This window comes from Hyperoodon ampullatus, assembly GCF_949752795.1.
Source record: "Hyperoodon ampullatus genome assembly, chromosome: 2".
Classification (NCBI taxonomy): Eukaryota; Metazoa; Chordata; class Mammalia; order Artiodactyla; family Ziphiidae; genus Hyperoodon; species Hyperoodon ampullatus.
Window position 1 is genome coordinate 174,946,782 of NC_136915.1, and position 25,732 is coordinate 174,972,513.

The 25,732-nt window shown below is 33.4% G+C and overlaps 1 protein-coding gene across 11 annotated transcripts in view; it reads left to right on the forward strand.

The window, feature by feature from the left end:
* CDC42BPA (CDC42 binding protein kinase alpha) overlaps window positions 1–25,732 on the forward strand; it is a gene marked incomplete at both ends in the record, with an annotated part of 303,526 nt that overhangs the window by 45,283 nt on the left and 232,511 nt on the right. For all 11 annotated transcript variants that reach the window (XM_079719570.1, XM_079719575.1, XM_079719576.1 and 8 more), the window contains one exon: window positions 11,832–11,923. In XM_079719570.1, the coding sequence (XP_079575696.1) occupies window positions 11,832–11,923 (92 nt within the window). The remainder of the gene's footprint in view (window positions 1–11,831; window positions 11,924–25,732) is intronic.

Genomic DNA, 25,732 nt, shown 5'->3' on the forward strand with positions numbered 1-25,732 from the left:
ATATGTTCTTATTATCTTTTGGATTAATTCAGTTTATTTTCCTGAATCAATTTTCCCCTCTACTTGTTTGATTGACAAACATTCCATTTCTTTTCCTTTAGAGGTTACCCAATTGAAACTTAACACATGTAAGTTATCAAACTGTGAAGTTAATCACTGTCTTTTATGTTTCTCCCAAAGATGCTCTCCTGTGATTCCTAGTCTGTATTTCTTTTGAGAGAGAGAGGGAATCTAATTGAGATAGCTTGGATCAGGTGTCTCCTTCTGGATCATAGCCATTGTAAGGAGTGGGGGAGGGGGAGGGTTTAGTAGAGCTATGGCCACTAGGTTCTTCTCTTTTACCCCTTACCACCCCTCCTTTCCCTTCCCTGTACCATGTATTATTGTCTCTTATCTGCCATTCAGGAGATATCTACTACAGAATTGCTGCAAACCCAAATATATCTAATTCTATATCCTTTCTGTAAGACTTTTTTTTTTCCTCACAAATTCACAGTTTGGGGAATTGTGGGGAAATCTCTTCTTCCTCCTCCTCTTCCTCCTTCTCCCCCTTCTCTTTCTCCTCCTTATCCTTTCCCTTCTCTCCCTTCTCCCTACTTCCCCTTCCTTTTTTTTTTTTTGTATATGTGAATATTTGAAACCTAACGAAGTCAGTCCCCCCACCCCAATTGATCATCTCTCCATGGCTGTGCTGTTTCAGAAGGCTTGGGTCATTTATGTCTTTTTCCTTCATCTGTTCCTTCTTTTCCATTAGTGCTTATCAGCTCGAGAATTCCTAGGAAACTTTGAATGTGACATAGGTGTTACTATACAAATAAATGACACCTGTGTGTCTCACACTCAAAGATTTTAGCAGGAAAAGATGTTCTTCTGAAGTCTCCATTCTTTTCATTTCATTTTCATTCTTTTCATTTTAACTTGAGCTCCTTACCATTTTTATCAATCATCTTCTAGCCACGTCTTGCCTTTTGGATGTTTCCATCTTATCTGTTTATAAAATACTTAGCTTATCTTGCCAGTACCTTTGGGTTAATAAATAGTCTCCATAAAGAAACTGAGAATTAGGTTAAGAAACTTATCCAGTATTACATAGCTATTCAATTACAGTCAGGTTTGGAACTCAGGATCCAAACTGTGAAGACAGAGCTCTTAATTATTTGATATATTTGATTTAAGGCTTTTTAAATGTATGTTTTAAAATCAAGTTATTAAAAAAAATTACCTACCGTTTGCCCCATTTTCTATTATAAAGTTCTTTTTCTCTAACTACATTGCAAGAGCTCTTTGAATTTTAGGAATAGCAACCCTTTGACCTTCACAGTTTACAGGTATTTTCCCTGTTTGTAGTATAATTGTCTTAAATTTATTCAGAGAATTAAAAAATCTATAACTTTTAGGTAAGCAACAAGGATATATTATATAGCACAGAGAATTATAGCCATTATATTGTAATAACTTATAATGGATATAATATGCAAAAATACTGAATCACTATGTGGTACACCTGAAACTAATATAATATTGTAAATCAACTATACTTCAATTAAAAATGTAATTTTAAAATTTTGTTAAATCTTTCTATCTTTTCCTTTAGAGTTTTTGTTTTTGGCATATGATTAGAAAAGTTCTTCCTCGTCCCAAGAACATAAAAATGTCCTATTCTAATACATTTATGGTATACATAGGTTGTTTTTTAGATAATCTATCTATATTTAGACTGATACGTTTTTTAAAAAATTATTTTATTTATTTATTTTTGGCTTCATTGGATCTTCATTGCTGCGCACGGGCTTTCTCTAGTTGCAGTGAGTGGGGGGGCTCCTGTTCATTGCGTTGCATGGGCTTCTCATTGCGGTGGCTTCTCTTGCTGCGGAACACAGGCTCTAGGCGTGCAAGCTTCAGTAGTTGTAGCACGTGGGCTCAGTAGTTGCAGCTCATGGGCTCCAGAGCGCAGGCTCAGCAGCTATGGCACACGGGCCCAGCTGCTCCGAGGCATGTGGGATCTTCCCGGACCAGGGCTCTAACCCACATCTCCTGCATTGGCAGGCGGACTCCCAACCACTGTGCCACCAGGGAAGTCCCTAGACTGATATTTTTAAATACATTTTTAATAGCTGGTAAAACAAGACCCTTCATATTTCTTTTTAAATGTTTTAAAAACATGTAAAAAATATAAACAAAGTGGCCAAACTATTTTTTTTACTTTTGTCATATTTTAAACATATGGAATAATTTAAAAACACCATTTTATAGTAGTGTTCTCACCAGCTGAGTGGAAATAAATTTATATAATGTCTATATTTTCTCTTTTTTGAGATTTACTTCCCATAAAACTGTTATTTAAAATTTCCTGTGAACCTGTTATTTATTTATTCATTATTAATAGTGGTGATAGTTGAAGATATTTGAAAGAAGTATGTGATGAGAGTAAATTGTTACTATGGGAAGACTAAGTAACTAGTCATTTCTAGCACAGTGGCTGGTACTGAACAGGAACTCAATAAAGAATTAAATGTAGAATTAAATGATTAATGAAGACATTTTATTGGTGAATTTGAGACTCAACCTTATAGAATTGATCAAATTAGGGATGCTAATATATTTGCTAGTCCTATAGGAAGCAAAGTAGGTGAATTTAGAATGCTAGTTTAGTGATTTACAATAAAGAATATATCTATTGAGCATTGGAGTTAGTTGTGTCGGCCCTACTGGTACTTTTTTTTTCTTGCAGAAAATATTTTATTAGAAGTTTGCCTGAAGAATGGAGTTGGAATAAGGATAGTTACTCTAATGGATTTAAGTTCTGATAGCCCATGGCAGGAATGACATGTCAAGTGGATTAATATTTTGTTAATTTGTCAGCATCCCCATCTACTGTGCATGAAAGACTACTACTTAGGTTTCTCACTCACAGATATTGTCTCCTGATCAGTATCGTCCTCCTGGACACATTCTTTCTTTAGTTATATAATTGTTTTACCATCAGATCATGCTCTTAGGAGTAATTATTTTTAAAAATTTACATGTTATATTGGGTTGGCCAAAAAGTTTGTTTGGGTTTTTGCATAATCCCAAACTAACTTTTCGGCCAACCCAATACATGAACACAGGTTTATTTAAACCATTCAAACAATATATAAATGTAATTAGCATTTATTGAGCCTTTATATACATGAAATATCATGTTAAGTATTTTATGTTCTTATTTAATTGTAAAACAACACAACAACAGCACGAAAGTACTGTATACCAGTGTTTCCAGTAGCATTATTCACAATAACCCAAGTGTTCATTAACTGATGAATGGATAATAGAATGTGACACACATGCACACACACATGTGCACACACACACACAATGGAGTATGATTCAGCCCTAAAAAGGAATGAAGTTATGATACATGCTATAACATGGATGACCCTTGAAAACATTATGCTAAGTGAAATAAGCCAGAAATAAGCCACATATTATATGGTTCCACTTATATGAGGTACCTAGAACAGGAAAATCAGAGAGAAATAAAGTAGATCATAGAGTTTACCAGGGGCTGGGGCAAAAGGGGAATGGGGAACAGTTGCTTAATAGTTGCAGAGTTTCTGTTTGGGGTGATGAAAAAGTTTTGGAAATAGAAAGCAGTGATGGTTGTACAACATTGTGAATGTAATTAATGCCAGTGATGTACCCTCAAAAGTGGTTAAAATGACATATTTTATGTTATATATATTTACCACAAAATAAAACTGAGAAAACAACCAGCCTGTTGACTTAGGTTCTATTATTTCCATTTTGCAATGAGGTTCATAAAAGATAAGTAACTAGTATGAGATCATATAGCTAATAAGTGACAAACCCTAACCTTGAACTCAGGTCTGTCTGACCTCAGATTCCGTATTTTTAACCAAATGTTTCTCTGCTTTCAGTAGTAAAGGTGAAAGTCCCTCCTTTTCTGTGCCCTATGTCCATTCTCTTTCACAGAAGTTCTCTGTGTTAATTGTTTGGCCTATATCCTTTTAGACTCTTTTCCTATGCATTCATTTAGGTATATGTGTGCAAATAACTGAACTTATTTCTGTTTCATTGTTTTGTTGGTCCAGGGTTCAGGAAGCTATGACACCATTGGACAAATCTGGCTCACCACCTGTTTTTATTTTAAAGAAATATTTTGTAAGGAAAGAAAGATTTTGTAAAGAAAGATGTTTTAAATCTGTGCAATAAGTTCACCCTGTCTAGTTTCTAGCTCCTTCTAGTGTGTCATAGGAAGTAGAATTTATTGATGCTGGGAATGTGGAAAATGACATTCTCAGGCTATCGTATGGCTTAAAAGGCTGATTTTTTTTAAATCAGGTGATATTTTCTGTGATGACATGTAATTTGGTTTAATATGTCTACATACTTAATATCTTTTAGAACATGATTTCTTTTTTTAACTTATTTTTTTATATTTATATTTTCTTTTTTCTTAGGTGGGAGAATTTTATCTTATTTTATTTTTGTGGGTTTTTTTTTTAACATCTTTATTGGAGTATAATTGCTTTACAATGGTGGGTTAGTTTCTGCCTTATAGCAAAGTGAATCCGCTATACATATAAATGTATATCCCCATATCTCCTCCCTCTTGCATCTCCCTCCCACCCTCCCTATCCCACCCCTCTAGGTGGTCACAAAGCACTGAGCTGATCTCCCTGTGCTATGCAGCTGCTTCCCACTAGCTATCTATTTTACATTTGGTAGTATATATAAGTCCATGTCACTCTCTCACTTCATCCCAGCTTACCCTTCCCCCTTCCCATGTCCTCAAGTCCATTCTCTACATCTGCATCTTTATTCCTGTCCTGCCCCTAGGTTCTTCATAACCATTTTTTTTTCTTTTAGATTCCATATATATGTGTTAGCATATGGTATTTGTTTTTCTCTTTCTGACTTACATCACTCTGTATGACAGACTCTAGGTCCATCCACCTCACTACAAATAACCCAATTTCCTTTCTTTTTGTGGCTGAGTAATCTTCCATTGTATGTATGTGCCACATCTTCTTTATCCATTCATCTGTTGGTGGACACTTATGTTGCTTCTATGTCCTGGCTATTGTAAATAGAGCTGCAATGAACATTTTGGTACATGACTCTTTTTGAATTATGGTTTTCTCAGGGTATATGCCCAGTAGTGGGATTGCTGGGTTGTATGGTAGTTCCATTCTTTTATTTTAAAATAATTTTTATTGGAGTATAGTTGCTTTACAATGTTGTGCTAGCTTCTACTGCACAGCAAAATGAATCAGCCATACATATACATATATCCCCTCCCTTTTGGGTTTCCCTCCCATTTAGGACACCACAGTGCATTAAGTAGAGTTCCCTGTGCCATACAGTAGGTTATCATTATTTATCTATTTTATACTTAGTACTGTATATATGTCAATCCCAGTCTCCCAATTCCTCCCACCCCACCCCTTTCCCCCTTGGTATCCATACATTTGTAGAACATCATTTCTTAATCTAGGATTATGAAGTATCTAGTAATCTTTCTGTATGAGATATAAAATTTGAGGTATATGTGCTTTTTCTTTGGCAGGAGGAGTTCATAGCCTTATACCATATTCTTGAAGGAGTCTGTGATCTCTCTGTAAACACCCCCTTTTTTTGAGTTATTGATTAAGAGGTTTTTTTTTTTTTTTAAATAAGGTTTGAGTAGTTATAAACAGTATATAGAGAAGTAAATTGGTGATTTAAGTTCATTATTTTATCATATATGCACATGTTAGTATTTAAAGTAACATTAAATTTCAATGACTATACCTTTAATTTCTTGACATTTTTGGGGTAGATTTTCATATCTGTTTGTTTTATCATTTATATTCTGTCTCTTAGTCATCATCACCCACTTATTTTATGGTGTTGTTTAGATCGTGCTATTCTCTTGAGTTCTTGGGGGTACTAATGTTCCTGTTTGTTTCGATTGCCTACTTTACACTATGGTGGACTATTTCCTTATGTGGTTTAAATTTTTAGATTGTGAGCTCACTTTATATTTTCATATAATTTTAGAATAAGTGTTTCAGTTTTTGCTTACTTTTAATATTTTTTTACCCTAATTATTGGTGTTTAGTAACTTTCCATGTGCTTTTTAGCTATTTGTGTATCTTTGGAGAAATATTTAATCAAACCTTTGCCCATTTTTTAATAGGGCTGTTTTTTAATTGTTGACTTGTAGGAGTTCTTTATATGTTCTAGTATTAATTCTTTTTCAAATATATGATTTGCAAATATTTTTCACCATTCTGTAGGTTTTTTAATTTCTCTCAATACTAGCCTTTGATGTACAAAAGTTTTAAATTTTGATGAATCCAGTTTATCTATTTTTTTCTTTTATTGCCTGTATCCAATGCCATGAAGATTTCCCCCTATGTTTTCTTCTACAGGTATTTATAGTTTTATCTTTTAAGTTGAGATCTTTGATGCACTTTGAGTTGATTTTTGTATTTGGTATAAAATAAGGATCTGTGTTCATTCTTATGTATATAGATATCTTGACTCCTTACCTGTACATACTTCGACATCTGTTTTCTCAGAAATGAAAGCATTCTCTTAGATATCTCCACAGTACAATTATTAATTTAGCAAATTTAACCCTGATACAGTATTATATAATACATATTTAATATTGAAATTTCACCAGTTATCCCAATAATATCCTTTATAGCAATGTTTATTTTTTATTTTTGGCTATGAGTTCCAGTCCATTATTCACATTGCATTTAGTTTTTTTTTTTTTTTTTTTTGCGGTACGCGGGCCTCTCACTGTTGTGGCCTCTCCCGTTGCGGAGCACAGGCTCCAGATGTGCAGGCTCAGCGGCCATGGCTCACGGGCCCAGCTGCTCTGCGGCATGTGGGATCTTCCCAGACCGAGGCACGAACCCGTGTCCCCTGCATCGGCAGGCGGACTCTCAACCACTGCGCCACCAGGGAAGCCTTGCATTTAGTTTTTATTTTATTTTATTTATTTATTTTTTGGCCATGCTGTGTGGCTTGTGAGATCTTAGTTCTCCAACCAGGGGTAGAACCCGCACCCTTGTCAGTGAAAGGGCGGAGTCCTAACCACTGGATTGCCAGGGAATTCTGCATTTAGTTTTAATGTCTCTTTAGAATCTTTTAATCTGGAGCAGTTCTTTAGACATTTTTTTATCTTTCAATGTCCTTGGTGTGTTTTGAAACTTGTCATACCACAGGCCAGTTATTTTATAGATTGTTCCTCAATTTAAGTTTGTCTGATTATTTCCTTGTGATTAGAGTCCAGTTATCTGTCTTTGGCAGATGTGTAGTTGTAAGTGATATTAATTAATTAATTGATTTAATTTTTTTCCTCCTTATATTTTTGTTTTCTTCCTTCTACTTTGATTTTAGTCTCTTGGTCTGACCTTAACATATTTGACACCTTAATTTTCAGCCTTCCTTCTTCCCCAGTATAAATATTGAGGGTTTTCCCCTCCCCCCCAGTTATATTCTAGAAGTTTTGATATGTAATATTTTTATTATTAAGTAGTTCTGAATATTTTCTAATTACCTTATTACTTTCTTCTTCAAAATTATTGTCAGATTTCAGAGCTTATGGGCTTTCCTCTGGTCTTTCTGTTTTTGATTTCTAATTGTATTAATTGCATAGTACTCATAGAGTTTTATTTTTGTGTTCCCAATACTTTGAATTTTGTTGGAGGTAGTTTTATGCCTTGCATATTATAAAAATTTGTAGAGGTTCAGTGTGTGTTTGAAAATTAATTCTTCTACTCTTAGGTGGAGTGTTACATGTATGCCACTCAATACACTAAAAAAATTGTTTGTTTTTTGGTCTGCTTGAGCTATGAGTTACTGAGAGAGAGAGTAAAATCTCTCTTTAGGAAGGTGAGTTTGTTTCTTCTTTTATGTCTGTCAATTTGGCTTTACACATTTGGAGGTTATGTTGTTGGTTGTATACATGTTTAGACTTATTGTGTCCTGGTTAATTTCAGCTGGTTTTTTTTTTTTAATCATTATGTATGACTCCTTTTAATTTCTATTCCACTAATGCCTCCCCACCCAATACCTCTTTCATCTAATATCAGTATGGCTATATTGATTTTTTGGTGGGTGAGAGCCAAAGGTTAACATTAGCCTTTATTTACTTTTTTGAAATTTTATGTAAATTCAGGTAAGAACCTACTAAAACAGAAGAGAAAACTCCACAGAATTTTAGAAAGGATAAACAAATCTAAATAATGTATATTTGGAAAAATAGTTGTAAAACATGCAAACTTTCCAGCAATATTAGTAAAGAAAAATAATGAAAATAGACCTAAATATATAATATTAGTAAATAAAAAGGGATCAAACCTATTCATATAGTAGTTTTATAAAGAAAAGAATATTATGTCACCCTATTCCAATAAATTTGAAAATTTCAATGCAATGTATAATTTCTTAGAAAAATATAATTAATACAGTTGTCACAGGTAGACATAGAAAAATGAAAATGACAGTGTGAAAGAAGTTAAATATTAAAAATCCAACATAATGACACATGCAAGATGTTTCACTAGCAAGTTTTAGCAGACCTTATATTCATAGTCTCCTTTATTGTCTTCTAAAAGGTTTGTAGTTTTGTTTTTCACATTGAGATCTTTAAAAAACCTAGAATTATTTTATTTTAGAGAAAAGAAAAGGAGAGGAAGCTACTCAACATAGTTAATGAGGTTGGTTTATTATTGGTACCAAACCAGATGAAGATAGTACAGAAAAAATATAATTGTAAACCAGAATTGTTTATAAACACAAATGTAAGATTCCTAAGTAAAATCAAAACAAAGCAATTTCATCTATATATTAAAAAATTATGTTATAACCAAGTAACGTTTATCTCAAGGTATACAAAGATGTATCAGCTTCTAAAATCTTTTTAAGTAAAATGTCATGTTAAGAGAATGAAAAAGAAAACCAAATCTTGTCCACAGAGGTGGTAATTAACAGTCCTACCAGTTATGTGTGAGAATACCTGTTATTCGTACTCTGGCAAACACTTGGTGGTTTCAGGTTTTTTATTTTTTGGCATATTTGGTTGTTAAATAATAGAATATTACCAGTAAGTTTATTTGCATTTCTCTCATTTCTTGTAATGTGAGCATAATTTTCTGTGTGTAAGTCTGTTTTAAACACACTGAAAATTTAAAATGGGAGAGTAACACTTATTGCATAATTTGTTTACTTGAGAACAGGGACTATTTTATTTATCTTCGTACTTCTAACATCTTATAAGATGCTTGGCATATAGTGGGTATTCAAAGATACTTTTTGAGTGAATTGAATAAATAATTAGTAAACTATGAGCCTTCTGAAGAAATTTGTGACTTAACTCATTTTTGAATATCTGAAAATAGAATAATTTTGCTATGTCAAAGAAATGGGATTTTTACTAGCAGGTTCCAGGAAGTAAAGAATGGACAGGATTATTCTTTTAGTTTATGTTAATACTATAGGCTCCCATAAAGTGTGGATAGCTGATAAAATCCTTAATCCTAATTATGCATGATTTAACAGTGTTCATTTGCTTGGTGCTTTCAGGGTGTATACTATTGCATGGAAAGATAACATCATTTATATTTTGACATATTGTTATCCTTTGTACCTTGCTAAAAGATTGTTTCAACAATCATTTGTTTACCTGAATTGTATTTCAATTACTCTGGTTTTAAAAAACAGTTTCTTTTCCTGCTTTACAGTAATGTTTTAGAGGATTGAAATACCTAGATTTCTAACCTTTTAGATAAGTAGGATGTTACCCAGAGGAAGGTATACACAGAATTATTCTTTAAGAATAAACATAGTTGTGATGAAATGCTGTTTGGATTTAGGGTCAGAATGAGACAAAGAAATAGAACATACCGTCTATTTGGATTAAGGTATTTGGAAATCTTGAGGGGGTCAGGGTAATAAACAGTGAAGGAAAAGAAATAAAGAACTGTTAAGTGTAATGTTGTAGGCTGCTTTGTGATATTTTCCAGCTCTAGCTAGCAACTAGACTAGCACTCTTCTCACACTGGCTGGCTCCACATTTTTATTTTTAATTTACACATTCTATGTGTGCTATTCTTAACCAAGTATTTCTGATATGCTTGTGTAGAAGCTGGGAAAGGGAGGGACACTAGTCTCAAGATGATTTCACTATTCCTTGCCATTCCATTATAACCCACCTATACCTTTGTAAATAGTCTATTTGTAAATAAGCCTTCCTCAGATTGGGATAATTTATTTCCTGTTAGGACCCTGACTGATTCCCAGTTGCCACAGTCTCACCGTTTGTCCAGTCCAGTTTGTTCAAAACCAAGATGTCTTGGTCATTTTATCAAAATGTTCACTTCCTGGCTGCCATGGTTTTACATCTTCTCTCTCTTACAGTATGAGATCCTTTATACCTTTATTCAAATTTGATCTGTTTCTTTGATCATCTTTCCTGTTGTGTGAATTCCAAATAGAGATTCAATCTCTATTTCCTTCCCTTATAATCTAAAACACCAATGCAGAAATCTCTAGTAGACTGGGTTTTGCAATGTGGAATACCCCTCTTTTCTAAAGTATCAGTAGTTAGGGCTAAATACCTTTAGACCAAAGCAAGTGGTAAGGCCTGCTGTGTCTCTTTCCCTTAATGCTCAAATACATACCTTTGATCTTCCACATTCTCGTGCATGGTAGGAAGGAGAAGAGTGTACCCATATACAGTGACCATTTAATTGTATTAACTCCTTTTTGTGTGAGAAGGAGGGACATGAGGGGAGGAAAGGAGACAGGTCTAAATTTCTCTTAGAGGCAGCAGAACATGTAATTGGTTTTATAATTTTTTTTAAAAATGTCAATATGTTCCCTATAATTAATAGAATAATGTCTAAGTTCCTTGCATGGCATCCAAGGCCATTTACATTTTCCATTTTCTAGCCCTGATTTCTTTGTATTTCTTCTTATAATTCTATAACAACAGTGGATTATTTACCATTATCACCCAAGTTCACTTTCTTGCCTCTCTTCATTTGCTTATATTGCTCCCTCTGTTGGGAATATTTATAGTACATTGCAAACAGCCAAATTAGCAAAAGTCTACTTAGTCCTCAAGGTCCAGATCCAATGTTAGTTCCTTTGTGAAACATTAGTGTTCTTACAAGAGAATTAGGGTTCCATTTTCACTGATCCTGAAGCACTTTGTATTTATCTCTATTAGAAACTTTTATCACATTACTGTGTTATATGTGTGTGCATACTGTATCTACTTCTGAAGACTGAGAAGTTCTTGAATGAAGGTACCATATTGTAATTATATTTGTTTTAAACTCGAGTAATTGCCACCATACTTTGTATAATGTCAACTCTTGCTAAAGGCATGTTAAAATGATCAATAAATGAATGAGTGTGACAAATATTAATTTACTTGGTGGGGATTGCTGAATTTCTCTCTGGTGCCAAGAAATTTGCTTTTACTTCTTGGACCTTTGTGCTAAAATATGTATCTAGCATTGAGTTAGAATACACGGAATGTTTAAAATGAGAATAAATTGGTCTCATTTGTACATCACTAGTACTTTGCATTATTTGGTGTTTAAAATATGCTTCTCACCCAAAATATAATTCATATATAAGAAATAAACATCGTATGAAAATTAAATCTATTTCTTCTCAATATAGTTTGATGAGACTATTAAATACTTTGGCATAATCCTTAATCCTTATTTTCATTTTTATTGTTTAAGTAAGAAATACCATTTTTTATATATAATTTGTATCACAGTTCATTAATTGATGTTGCCTTTTTGTTTCAGCTAAACCATTTACTTCTAAAGTGAAACAGATGCGATTACATAGAGAAGACTTTGAAATATTAAAGGTGATTGGTCGAGGGGCTTTTGGAGAGGTAAGAGATAAAAATTTTATAGAAGATCTGATAATTGTTTTGTAAGCTATTTTATACAGTCTGTGAGAGAATTTAACTGAAATATTATTTACTTGGTGTTGTAATTGATATCATTGATCAGAAATCATTAAACTTCTGAATGAAGTCTTTCTACATGGAAGTTTTTTCCAAGATATTTCTATTTTTCATATGTCATTGAAGTTTGAGTATGTTTCTCTACTCTCTTCTGTTCCATTGGTCTGTTTGTCTCTCACTGCCTTAAATTACTTTAGTTTAAGAAGTCTTGATATCTGGTAGTGTGTATACTCTAACTTCCTCCCTCTTCTCCTCTGTTCTTGGCCCTTTATATTTTCATATAATTTTAGAATAAGTGTTTCAGTTTTTACTTACTCTTAAAAATCCACATCCACACCCAGCACCCACACATCTGCTGGAGTTTTGATTAGGATTGCCCTGAAACTAGAGATTACTTTGTAGATAATTGACATCTTAACAATATTGAATCAGCCAATCCATGAACATGGTATATGCCTCCATTTATTTAGGGCTTTATAAATTTAACCCACTAATTATTTGTAGTTTCCATTCAGTAGAGTGGATGTATACATCTTTCAGCAGATTTATTCCTAGGTATGTGATATTCTTTATGTTATTTTAATTAGAATTATTGGTTAAGTTTCATTTTCTAATTGTTTTTGCTAGTAGTTAGACACAGTTGAATTCTGTTTATTGACCTCATACCCAGCAACCTCGCTAATTTTACTTTTAAAATCATGAATTGTGTTGGATTTTAATAAAGTGCTTTATCAGCATCTTTTGAGACACTCACGGCTTTTCTCCTTTACTCTGTTAATGTGTTGAGTTACACTGGTTTATTTTCAATGTGAAACTAACCTTGCATTTCTAAAATAAGCCAACTTTGTTGGGATGTATTATCCTTTTAATTTACCTTTGGACTCAGTTTGCTATTTGTGTGTGTTGTGTGTGTTTTGGATCTTTGAGAGAAATTGCCTGTAATTTTCCTACTTATCACATCCTGATCAGATTTTGGTATCTTGGTTATTCTGGTCTCATAAAAAGAGGGAGGTATTTCCTTTTTTACTGTTCTTTAGAGGAGTTTGAGAAGCATTGTTATTATTTCTTTCTTATATGCTTAGAAGATTTCACTGGTGAAGCCATTTGAGCCTGGAGGTTCCTAGAGAGAGAGTTTTAAATTATATATTTAATTTTTTTAATTGAAATTGAACTATTTGGATATTTTGTATAGATGTGTCAGTTTTGCTAGGTTCATCCATATCATCTGATTTTTCATATTTATTACTATATTGGTCGTTTGCACTTCTCATTTTTTTCATTTGTTACACTTAGTGGTTTTGGTTTATCAATTCTGTTATTTTTTCAGTGAATTAACTTTTGCCCTTTGTATTTTTCTATGGTAGATTTGTTTTCTGTTTCATTAATTTCTGCTTTTATATTTTAATGTTCTTTTCTCCCTTTGGTTTCAACTTGCTGTTCTTTTTCTAACTTTTTGAGTTAGATGCTTAGAGAATTGATTTCTAGATCTTTTCAAATGTGCTATACTTTTTCCTCTAAGCAGCTTTAGCTATAGCAAAGTTTTGATATGTCATATTTTCATTATAGATTTCCTCAAAATACAATGTGATTTCCAATGTGATTTTAAATTTCTGTCATAGTTTTTTTTGATCTATGATTTTAGAAGTTTATTGCTCCATCTCTAAGTATTTGGAGGGTTTTTAGTTATATTTCTGTTTTTGAGTTATAATGTAATTCCAGAGCAGTCAGAGAATATACATTGTGTGATTTCAAGTCTTTGAAATTTGCTGTGCAGTGTTCTGTAAATATTAGTTAGGTAAAAGACATTAATCTTATTTAAATCTCCCATATCTTTAACTGTTTTCTCTGTGTGATATTTCATTTTCTGAGAGAGGATTTGCTTATTTCTTTCTTATTTTATTTTTTTCACTGATAACAAATATCAAGTTATTATATCTCCCGAGTGATTAACTCTTTTATCATGATGTAATGATCCTTGTTATCTCTAAGTAATGCTTTTTGAGTTAAGCTTTACTTAATCTGATGTTAGTAGAATGATTCTAGCTCTTTTTAATAGTCTTCTGCATTAAATATCTTGCTCCACCCTGTTAGTTTCAGCTATTACTTTGTATGTTTAGTGTTAAATAGAATATAGTTTTTATTTTTTGATGTAGTCTGTTAATGTCTTATCTTTAATTGGAGTGTAGTCAGTTGACATTTAATGTAATTACATTACATATTACTATTTGTTTTCTGTTTGTCTTGTCCATTCTGTATTATGTTTCTCTCAATTCTTGGATTAACTGAGTATTTTAAATTATTCTTTCCCCCTTCTATTCATTTCCGAGTTGTACCTTTTTTTATTGGGTTCCCTAGAGATTGCCACTTGTATTCTTGGTAAATTTGTATTTTGCCAGTTCCCATTTACCCAAATTTACCTTTCATTGTCATTAGTTCTACATATATTTGAAACCCCCAAAGATATGATTATAGTGTCCCTATTCATTTTAGCTTTACCCATGTATTTACATTTTTTCTTACTCTTCACATTCACATACTTATTTATATTCATATACTTGTCTTTGATATAATTTTCCTTTTGACTTAAAAATTCCCTTTAGTATTTTGCCAAGTCTGCTGAGATAAATTATCTGCATTTTTTGTCTGAAAATACATTTATTTTGAGGTCTTAACAAAATTGTGTTATATACACACATAGCTTAATGGATTTGTACATTTGCATGAACTTCTGTAACTATTATGCAGATCAAGATAGACTCCCATTGCCCCCTCTATGTGGATAACCACCTTCTCATTAACCATCTATTCTGACTTCTATAATTATAGATTTATTGTGCCTGTTTTTGAGTGCTATATTAGTGGAATTATATAATATATATTCTCTTGTTTCTGCCTTCTTTTGCTCAATATTATGCTTGTGTGATTCAGTTTTGTTTTTTATTGGTTTACAGTATTCCTCTATATGAATATACCACAAGTATTTTACCCATACTAGTGTTGGTAGGTATTCAAGTTTATACTTTTTTGCCACTGTTAATAATGTTGTTATGAACATTCATTTATATGTCTTTTGGGAGATAGAAGCACTCATCTGTGTTTGATATAACCCTAGTGGGATTTCTGGGTTGCATGTTAGGCATATTTAGTTTTAGTTGGTAGTGCCAAATAATATCCCAATTGGTTGTCAATTTGTACTCCGACCAACAGTGTATTAAGGTCCCAGTTGCTTCACAACCTCACCAACGCTTGGGTCATTTTTTAAACTTTAGACATTTTTTTGGTGGATGAGTAGTGGTATTGGATTGTGATTTCATTTTGCATTTCCTAATAACTCTTAAAGTTGTCCATTTTCATATTACTTCATATAACTTGGATATCCTTTTTCATAAGTGCACATTTTGAGGTTGGGGGAGTGGGAGCAGGTGGGTAGGTTGTCTGACTTACTGGGATATTCTAGATACAAGTCCTTTTTTGGAAGTGTGTGTGTGTGTGTGTGTGTGTGTGTGTGTGTGTGTGTATTAAACAAAATGTCTTCCTGTCTGTGGCTTGGCTTTTCCCTCTCTGTATAGATCTTTTATGGAAGAGAAGATCTTAGTTTTGGTGAAGTACATTTAACTAAGCTTTTCTTTATGATTAGTGCTTTTCTGTGTCCGTTAAAAAAGTTATTTTCTACCCTGAAGGTCATGAAGATATTTTCCTCTGTTATCTTATGTAATCTATAAAAAAAAATCTTTTTCATTTAGGTCTATGATCCATCTGGTATTATTTTGTGTTTTGTGAGGTATAGGTCAAGGTTCATTTTATTCTTTGTGGGTTTCTCAGCATCATTTATTTAAAGACTACTTTTTCTACATTTGATTGCGAAGGAACTTCCATTGTGAATCAGGTGACCCCGTGTGTGTTACTTTTATTAATTTTTAATAGTTTTTAATGTAGAATTCTTGTTCATGTTTCATTAAATTTATTTATCAGTCTTTGATGTTTGTTGATGAGCCTGTAAATGATATTTTTAGATTTCATTTTGTAACCATGTTGCTAGACTAGAAATACAATTAATTTTTCTGTATTGATCTTGTATTTAAGCATCTTGATATATTAACTTATTAATTCTAGTTTATAAATTAAAAAAATTTTTGATGTACACAATCATACCATTTCCAAATAATGACAGCTTTTTTTCTTTCTTTTGTTATACTTGTTATTTCTTTTTCCTATATTATTACAATAGAGAGTTTCTTCCTTAAAATATTAAATTCAGTTGTTGAAAATCAATTTTTTCCTGGTTTGTGATTTCAGGGGTAAGTATGAAGTTTGCAACAGCTTTTTAAAAAAAAATTGTTACTCTTTTTTTAGGTTAAGAAAGTTACTCTTTTTTAGGTAAAGGAAGTTTTCCTTTTAGTCCTAGTCTGTTGAGAGCTTTTGTCATGCATTAGAATTAACTTTTATCAAAAGCTTCTTTTTATATCTATTTTGATGATATGATTTGACCTCTGTATTTAGTTAATGTGGAAATAATATCGATTAATTTTTAAATATACCAGTGTTGGATTACTATATAATCCAGTTGTTCCTTATGTATTCTTTTAGTATATTATTGGTTTTGATTTACTAATATTTTGTTTACCATTTTTTTTTGTTATGTGCATGAAAAAGATTGAACTTTATTTTACCTATCTTTTCATTTCCTTATATTTTTAAAATGTTACACTTAGCTCATAAGACAATTTGGGAAGTATTCGCACTTTCTCAATTTTCTGAGTTTGAGAATATTATTATTTCCTTATATGTTTGGAAAAATTCTCTGGTGAGTCCATCTAGACTAGGAGTGCAATTTTTATTTGGTTGTTTGTTTACATCTTTTGAGGTAAATTGTATATATGTTGAAATGCACCAATTGTATATGTACAATTCCATGAGTTTTGACAAATGGATTCACCCTTATCAAGATACAGAACATTTCCATCACCCTAAGAAGTTCCCTTTCCTGTTACTTCCCCATAACTTCCATCAAGTGGCAAGCACTGTTCTAAATTTTAACTATGGATTAGTTTTGGCCGTTTGAAAATTTCATATAAATGGAAATCATACCACATGTACTCTTTTGTGTCTGGCCTCTTTTGCTCAGAATAATGTCTCTGAGATACATTCTTGTGATCAAATGTAGTAATACTTTTTATTGCTGATTAGTAAACCATATACCACTATTCTTCTATTGATGAACATTTGTATTGTTTCTCATTTTTGGCAGTTAGGATTAAAACTGATGTGAATATTCTTGTACACGTTTTTATGGAAATATATTTTCATTTTCCTTGGATAAATACCTAGGAGTGGAACTGCTATGTTAAGTGGTAGGTGCATATTTAAATTTAAAAGAAACTGGCACATTTTTTCCAGTGGGGTTGTACCATTTTATATTCCCACCAGTTCCATGTTCTCACCAATATTTTTTTGTTAGTCTTTTAAATTTCAGTCATTCTAATGGGTGTGTAGTAGTATCTCATGGTCTTAAATTGCATTGTTATGTGGATTTGTGTTATATATCAATGTAATAATGAGTTTTTGTGTGCTTATTCACCATTCTTATATCTTCCTTTGTGAAGTATATGTTCAGATATTTTGCTCATTAAAAAAAATGAGGTATTTGTGTCACCATTGAGTTTTAAGAATTCTTTATATTTTATATTTATAAATGTTTTTTGTCAGATGTATGTTTTGTCAATATTTTCCCAAAGGCTGCATAGCTTGCCTGTTAAATGTCTTCTGATGAGCAGAAGTTTTAAATTTTGGTGGTTTAATTTTATCAGTTTTTTCTCTTACGGTTATTATTTTCCATGTTCTTTGTAAGAAATTCTTATTTATATCTAGGTCACAGATATTTACCTATGTTTTTTTCCTAAAACCTTTATAGTTTTAGCTCTTATGTTTAGATTGGTGATTCATTTCAAATTAATTCATGTATGATGTGAGATAGGGATCAAGGTTCATTTTTTTCCATATGGATATCCAGTTGTTTCAGCACAATTTGTTGAAAAGGCTGTTTCTCCTCTATTGAATTACTTCAGTACCTTTGTCAAAAAAATCAGTTGACCATACAAATGTTGATCTACTTCTGCTCTTTCTATTCTATTTCACTGATATCTTTGTTCTCATGTCAGTACCACACAATCTTGATTCTGTAGCTTTATACTGTAGAGTTGAGAGTATGTAATGAAGTCTGAGTGTAAGTCCTCCTTCTTTGTTCTTTTGCAAAATTGTCTTAACTATTTGAAGACTTTTGCATTATTATATAAATTTTAGAATCACTGTGTCAGTTTGCATAAAAGCCTAGTGGTATTGAAATTGAGTTTGCATTCAGTTTATAGATCAATTTTGTGAGGACTGACATCTTAACAATCTTGAGTCTACTAGTTAGTCCATAAACAAGGCATTTTTCTTTGTCTTTTAAGGTCTATTTTAATTTTTCTCAAAAATTTTTTGTAATTTTAATGTACAGGTCTTGTTCATAACTTATTAAATTTATTGCTAAATTTTTAATGTTTTTTGATGCTATGGTAAATGATATTTAAAATTTTATATTTCAAATAATATGCTGTTAGTATGTAGATACACCACTCATTTTTTTTTTTAACATCTTTATTGGAGTATAACTGCTTCACAATGGTTTGTTAGTTTCTGCTGTATAACAAAGTAAATCAGCTATACATGTACATATATCCCCATATCCCCTCCCTCTTGCATCTCCCTCCCACCCTCCCTATCCCACCCCTCTAGGTGGTCACAAAGCACTGAGCTGATCTCCCCGTGCTATGTACACCACTTATTTTTGTATCTGACTTTATTTTCTAAATTCATTTATTATTTTTTAAATAGTTTTTTGTTGTTTTGGTTGCTACTTTCTTAGTTGTTCTCTGTAAACAATCATATTGTCTGAGAATAGGACAATCATATTGTCCTTTTCACTTTCCAGACTTTATACATTCTATTTCTTTATGTGACTTATTATACTAATTTGGACCTCTAATACAGTGTTGAATAGGTGTCATGAGGTTATATATCCTTACTTTATTCCTGAATTCAGGGAGAAAGGATTTAGTGTTTGACTAGTAAGTATGATGTTAATTGTAGGTGTTTTTGAGGGAACCCTTTATCTGATTGAAGAAGTTGTCTTCTATTACTAGTTTGCTGAGAATTTAATAATCATATGGATTTGCTCTTTTATTCTGTAAATTCGGTGGGCTACTTTGATTGACTTTTTTAATAGGCTTTGCTTTTTTAGAGCAGTTTTATGTCCACAGCAAAACTGAGTGCAAAGTACACAGAGTTCCTATATACCCGTTGACCTTGCACATGTGCAGCCTCTCCCACTATCAACCTACCATACAAGCGTGATATATTTGTTACAACTGATGGATCTGCATTGACACATCATCAGCTAAAGTCTATAGTTTACATTAGAGTTCACTCTTGGTGTTGTATTATATATTGTATGGCTTTGGACAAATGTATAGTTACACCTATCCACCATTTTAGTGTTATACATAATAGTTTCACTGCCTTAAAAATCCTCTGTGCTTTGCCAATCCGTCCCTTCCTTCCACTAACCTCTGGCCACCACTGATCTTTTTCCTGTCTCCGTAGTTTTGCCTTTTCCTGAATGTCATAGAGTTGAAATCATACAGTAATGTAGCCTTTTCAGATTGGCTTATTCCACGTGGTAATAGGCATTTTGTTTCCTTCATGTCTTTTTATTGCTTTTACCACTGAATAATATTTCATTGTTTGAATGTACCACTGCTTATTTACCCATTTACCTACTGAAGGACATCTTTGTTTTCTTCCAAGTTTTGGCAATTATGAATAAAGCCGCTGTAAACATTCATGGGCAGGTTGATGTGATGTGTGGACATCAATTTTCAGTTCATTTGCATAAATACCAAGGAGCAGAATTGCTGGATCGTATGGTAAGAGCATTATTTAAGTTTTGTAAGAAACCAACAAACTCTCTTCCAAAGTGGCTGTACCATTTTGCATTCCCACCAGCAGTGAATGAGAGTTCCTGTTGCTCCACATCCTCACCAGCATTTAGGAGTTGTCAGTATTTTGAATTTTGGCCATTCTATTAGGCGTGTAGTGGTATCTCATGGTTGTTTTAACTTGCAGTTCCCTAGATGATGTTGAGCATCTTTTCATATGCTTATTTGCCATCTGTATATCTTCTTTGGTAAGGTGTATATTGGATCTTTAACTCATGCCTTAATGGATTGGTTTGTTTTCTTATTGTTGAATTTTAAGAGTTCTTTTTTTGTGTGTATTTTAGATAACAGTCCTTTATCAGATATGTCTTTATCAGATATGTCAATTATTTCTTTCATGAATTGTGCCTTTGGTGTTATATAGATTGATTTTCAAATATTAAACTAATCCCTGGGATAAACTCCATTTGGTCATGACTTACTATCCTTTTGAGATATGGCTCTATTCAGTTCCTTAATATTTTAACTGTTTTCATATTTATATTCATGGGGAATGTTGACCTATAATTTTCTTTTTTTTATCATGTCTGTGTCAAATATTGACATCAGGGTTATGCTGGACTTACAAAATGAATTGGGGAGTGTTTACTCTTTTTCAGAAAAAAATTGTGAATATTTATTTTTATTTATTTATTTATTTCCTTAAATGCTTGATAAAATTTAGCAGTGATGCCATCTGGACTTGGGTTTTTCTTTGTGGGGCATTTAATCCTACTAATTTAACTTCTTGTTGGTTATAGAGCTATTAAAATTTTCTATTTCATCTTTTGTCAGCTTCAGTAAGTTTTGTGTTTCATGGAATTTGTCTGTTTCATTTAAGTTTTCAAATGTATAAGGTTGTTCATAATATCTCTGTTATTTTTTTGATGCCAGTGGAATACAAGGTGATATTCTCTTTCATTGTGGATATTTATAATTTATGTGTTTTTTCCCTTGATCAGTCAGGTAGAGGTTTTTCAGTGTTGTTAATTATTGAACAAAGCTACTTTGGCTTTGTGAATTATCTATATTTTTGTCTTCTTTTTACTTAAAAATTTTTTTTAAAAAGTTAAGCAGTTTTTAAATCTTTGTATTTCCTTCCTTCTATCTATACTTCCTTGGATTTAATTTATTCATGTTCTTCTGGCTTCTCAAGGTAGAAACTTAGATCTTTGAGACAACTGGGTAGCCAATTGGAAGAGTCCATTTGTGGATCCAATTAAAATTCATACCATATATTAGGAGAAAGTACAAATATATCAAATGTTCAAGTATAAAAAATAAAACAGGGACTTCCCTGGTGGTCCAGTGAGTAAGACTGCATGCTCCGAATGCAGGGGGCCCAGGTTTGATCCCTGGTCAGGGAACTGGATCCTGCATGCTGCAACTAAGATCCTGTGTGCCACGTCTAAGACCCAGTGCAGCATGCATAAATAAGTAAGTAAGTAAATACATACATACATACATACATACATACATACATGCAAGTACCCATCAGTGGATTGACTAAGTTATAGTCCATCTAATGCTGTGTAGCTGCAATAAAAAAAAGTTCAGTGTACTTCTGTGGAGAAATCTCCAGGATGCATTGTAAAGTGAAGAAATCAGATGCAGGGGAATATATTGGGTTGGCCAAAAAGTTTGTTGGGGTTTTTCTCTAACATCCCCAATGAACTTTTTGGCCAACCTGATATATAGTACGCTATCTTTTGTTAAAAAGAGGTAGAAATATTATGATTCTTACTTGTATTTTCATAAAGTAACATTTTAAAGGGACAAGAGGGAATGGGGTACATGTAGAGTGTGAGTGACACTTCTAAGTGGAAACCTTTTTATTTTGTTTTGACTTCTGAAACGTGTAAGTGTATCATCTATTTTAAAAATCATTAAAAAATTCTTCCAGGTTGGGATGTACTAATTTACATGTTCTGTGAATCATTTAAGGAAGAAGCAATTATAAATTTAAACTTCCTCAGATAACAGAAAAAGAGGGACCACTGCCCAACTCATTTTATGAGGCTAGAATAATCTTGTTTCTAAAATCTAACTGTATGTTGAGTGAAGGAGGCAACATAAGGAAAAATGCATATGATTTGATTTTATCACAAAAGTCAGGGTAATGGTTATCTCTAGCAGGAAGGTGGAAGTTGTGGTCAGGTGGGGCACATGGGGGGTTTCAGCGTTGCTCCAATGTTCTATTTCTTGATCTCAGTTTTAGTTCTATTCAGTTTATAATTGTGTTTAACTCTACCTTTGTTTTATTTTCTTTATCTATGTTCTAATCAATTACAAGTGTTATAAATTAATGAAAGAAGCTATAGTAATCGTGGAATACATGTTCATCTAACAAATTAGCTTTAAAATATATAAAGTAACAACTGATAGAATTTGCATAGGGGAATACAAGAACTTTCAACAGTTGAAGATAGAGCTTTTAACTCTCCTCAGAAATTGGCAAGTTAAGCAGATGAAAAAAATTGAGACTTAGAAGTGTTTATTTTTTGAAGGTGGAACTTTTTAATGACATAATTATTCCATTCTGTGTTAAAACATTTGGTAGAGCAGTGATTTTAAAAACTGATAAAAACTGGTTTCTCCCAAACTAGTTTCACCAAGGGAATTAGAGGTCAGTTAAATCTGTACCTAGTGGGGACCGCCTAGTTTTGTTTTAAGCTATTTCTGTTGGGATTTATACTCTGCAACTAGCACAGCAGTTCTAGCCAGTGTTAGAATTGTTCATACTATGATCAGCCCAGGTTCATTGCAAATAAAGCTTCTGGTAAAAAAAAAAAAATCATGCTACAGAAAAGAACAGAGAGGGTATGCAACACTGGAAATTCAACAGATTTAGGGACCACAGGAAAAAGTGGCTTTCTTCATTTAAAGGGCTGTCTGCCATTTCCCCTCTTAACTTATTCCAAACCTCAAAAATAACTACTTGGGAATAGGTAGTGAATATATGTGGGAATTTAAATCCTTGTTAGGAATTCAGTTTTTCATTTAAACCCTTCACGTTCTCACCCTGTTTTGCTCCCTGGAGATGTTGGTTGGGGAAGGTTTGGAGGTTGGTTGTAGCAGGCTTTGGAGCAGCAGACACTATGTAGAGCTAGTCTCTGTGAAAGTCCTTATTAGGAAATTTAAAGGGCACTCTGCCTTGTCAGCAGTAAGGATCAGTCCACTGATGAGGCTGAGATGTAGCCAGGGTTTGGAGTTATTTTCTGTGTAAGAGAGCTCTTTTTAACCCAGAAAGGATCAATTCAAATCGTATACACAGGTTTGGCCTAGTCTAGTCTTGTCATAGCCACCATCTAAACTCTTCAGTCCTATATGAACTGAAAAAATAAAAGGAATTTCCACCCTCATATCCACCTTAACCCAACCTGCCATATTAAAAGCAAAAAAAGAAAACAGTTTGTGCAGGGCTGGCTGGATAGGCCACAGTAGGCTTAACTTTTTTTCTGGTATTGATCACTACGTGAGATTCTGTCCATTATCTCTGATTTGATTCCACCATAGTCGTTTCCTTAGAGAATTTGAAGAAGAAATTGTCACTCTGCTCAGTTTTCTAGAGTTGACAGCCAGCCATTAGGGGGTGGCATTCTGTACTGTCCAGTCCAGGATGCAGATGGTGTGGCCTCCCTTCATTTCATTTGTGACATGCAGGAAGTTGGCATACACAGGGAAGTTTCCCTCTACTGGGCCATTCTTGTAAATATCAGCTGTGATCTTCAGGGACATTGTAGAAACTGCAGCTGGAGTGCTCGTTATCTTTGTAGGAAGGAGTATAGCCAGGCTCACAGTTCTTGCTGCACTTGGGAGTGTCTCTTCACCTCCATCACCTGGTAGCTGAGAGCCATTGAAATGGTGCTCACATTGCAGGATAGAATAGGGCCTACAGCCTACATGGGCATCATAGAGGCCACCAGAGACCTTTCTTAGTCCAGAAATTCCAGTCTCCAGAGGGAAAGCCCCCATACAGCCATCCCCATACTTCACAGTAGATGAGCAGGTTTTCAGCAGGCATCTCTGTGGGGGCATTCCTATTGGTGTCAATACAGATCTGACCAGAAATGGTTTTTATGGCCCCAAATGCCCAGGAAGAAACACAGGACTGTTGGTAATGTCTTTTTTAATGTTTAGACAGTTTAGCCACTATTCCTCGGTAGCAAAATGTTTTTGGCGTATCCATTTTCTTAGCAAACTGTACTCTCTGAGGCAGCTTGGCTCTATCCGGGAAATGCTTAAAAAGCCCATTCAGTTCATATCCCCATTATGGAGGCTGAACAGTTCATCTGCAGGGGTGCAAAATAGGGTCTGCTTGGGATACTAGGCAGCACCATCAGGCAGAAAAGGATGGCTGGGGCCCACCACACTTTGGCACCTGGATCCTGGATTTACTGAAGTTGTGGAGACCCTAAGCCTGCAGTTGCCATGTCTAATCTCAGTATCTGGTGTGTGGAACCCGAGTCCACCATGTTGCCACTTGGACAAGATATAAAATATTTTAATGACATGATTGTCATGCTGAACCTAATAGATATATATAGAATTCTCCATCCAGCAGAGACTTACACATTTTTTTCTAGCACATACAGATCCTTCTTAAAATTTACATGTTCTAGGCCACAAAGGGTGCCTCAGTAACTTCCAAAAAATCATCATTATGCAGACCATAATCTCTGACCTTAATAAAATACAATAAATATCAGTCAGATAGCTAAAAATGACCCAAATGTTTGCACACTTACAAACATAGATCATAAGAGGAATTATAAAATAATTTGATATTAATGGAAATGCTGCACTTCAAAGTTTGTGAGATACTTAAAGTGAGATTTATAGCTTATAATCTATTTACCAAGAAGTAAGAAACTTTGGTAATTGGTATGGGCTAAACTGTGTCTCCTTTCCCACCCCCTCAAAAAAAATGGATATACTGAAGTCCTATCCTCCAGTACTTCAAACTGTGACAGTAATTTGGAAATACTGTCCTCACGCAGTTAAGTTGAAATGAGGTCAGTAGGGTGGGCCCTAATCTAATATAATTGGTGTCTTTGTAAGAAGGGGAAATTTGGACATAGGCATGGACAGAGGGAAGGTGACATAAAGACACAGGGTAGAAGTTGTCCGTCTTCAGCCAGAGAGAGAGGCCTGGAACAGATCCTTCCTTCACGACTGTCAGAAGGAACCAACCCTGCTGATACCTTGATCTTGGACTTCTAGTCTACAGAACTGTGAGAATAAATAAATTTCTGTTGTTTGAGCCACCCAGATGGTGATACTTCAGTACAGCAGCCCTAGCAAACTAATACAGTAACTAATGAGACAAATATTAATTCAGAAGTTGGAAAAAGAGCTATAGAGTAAACAAAAAGGAAGGAAATAATAAGGCCAGAAGTCTGTTAGAGAGTAGATATTATCAAAACCCAAAATTAGTTCTTTAAAAAAGTTAATGTATTTAAAAATTGTTGGGTACATGATTTGTTCAATTTCAGAAAAAACATAAATTTAATATACATCTATTAAGAAATAATAAAAGAGAATGTCTTTAATTTGATGAAGGATATATGCCCAAAAACCTAAAGCAGACATTAATGGAAAAACTTTACATGCATTCCATTTATGATCAGGAATGAGACAAAGATGGTTAACAGTGTTTTTTATGTTACTGGAGTTCCTGGCCAGTACATTAAGAAAATAAATAGAAATGAGTTAATGG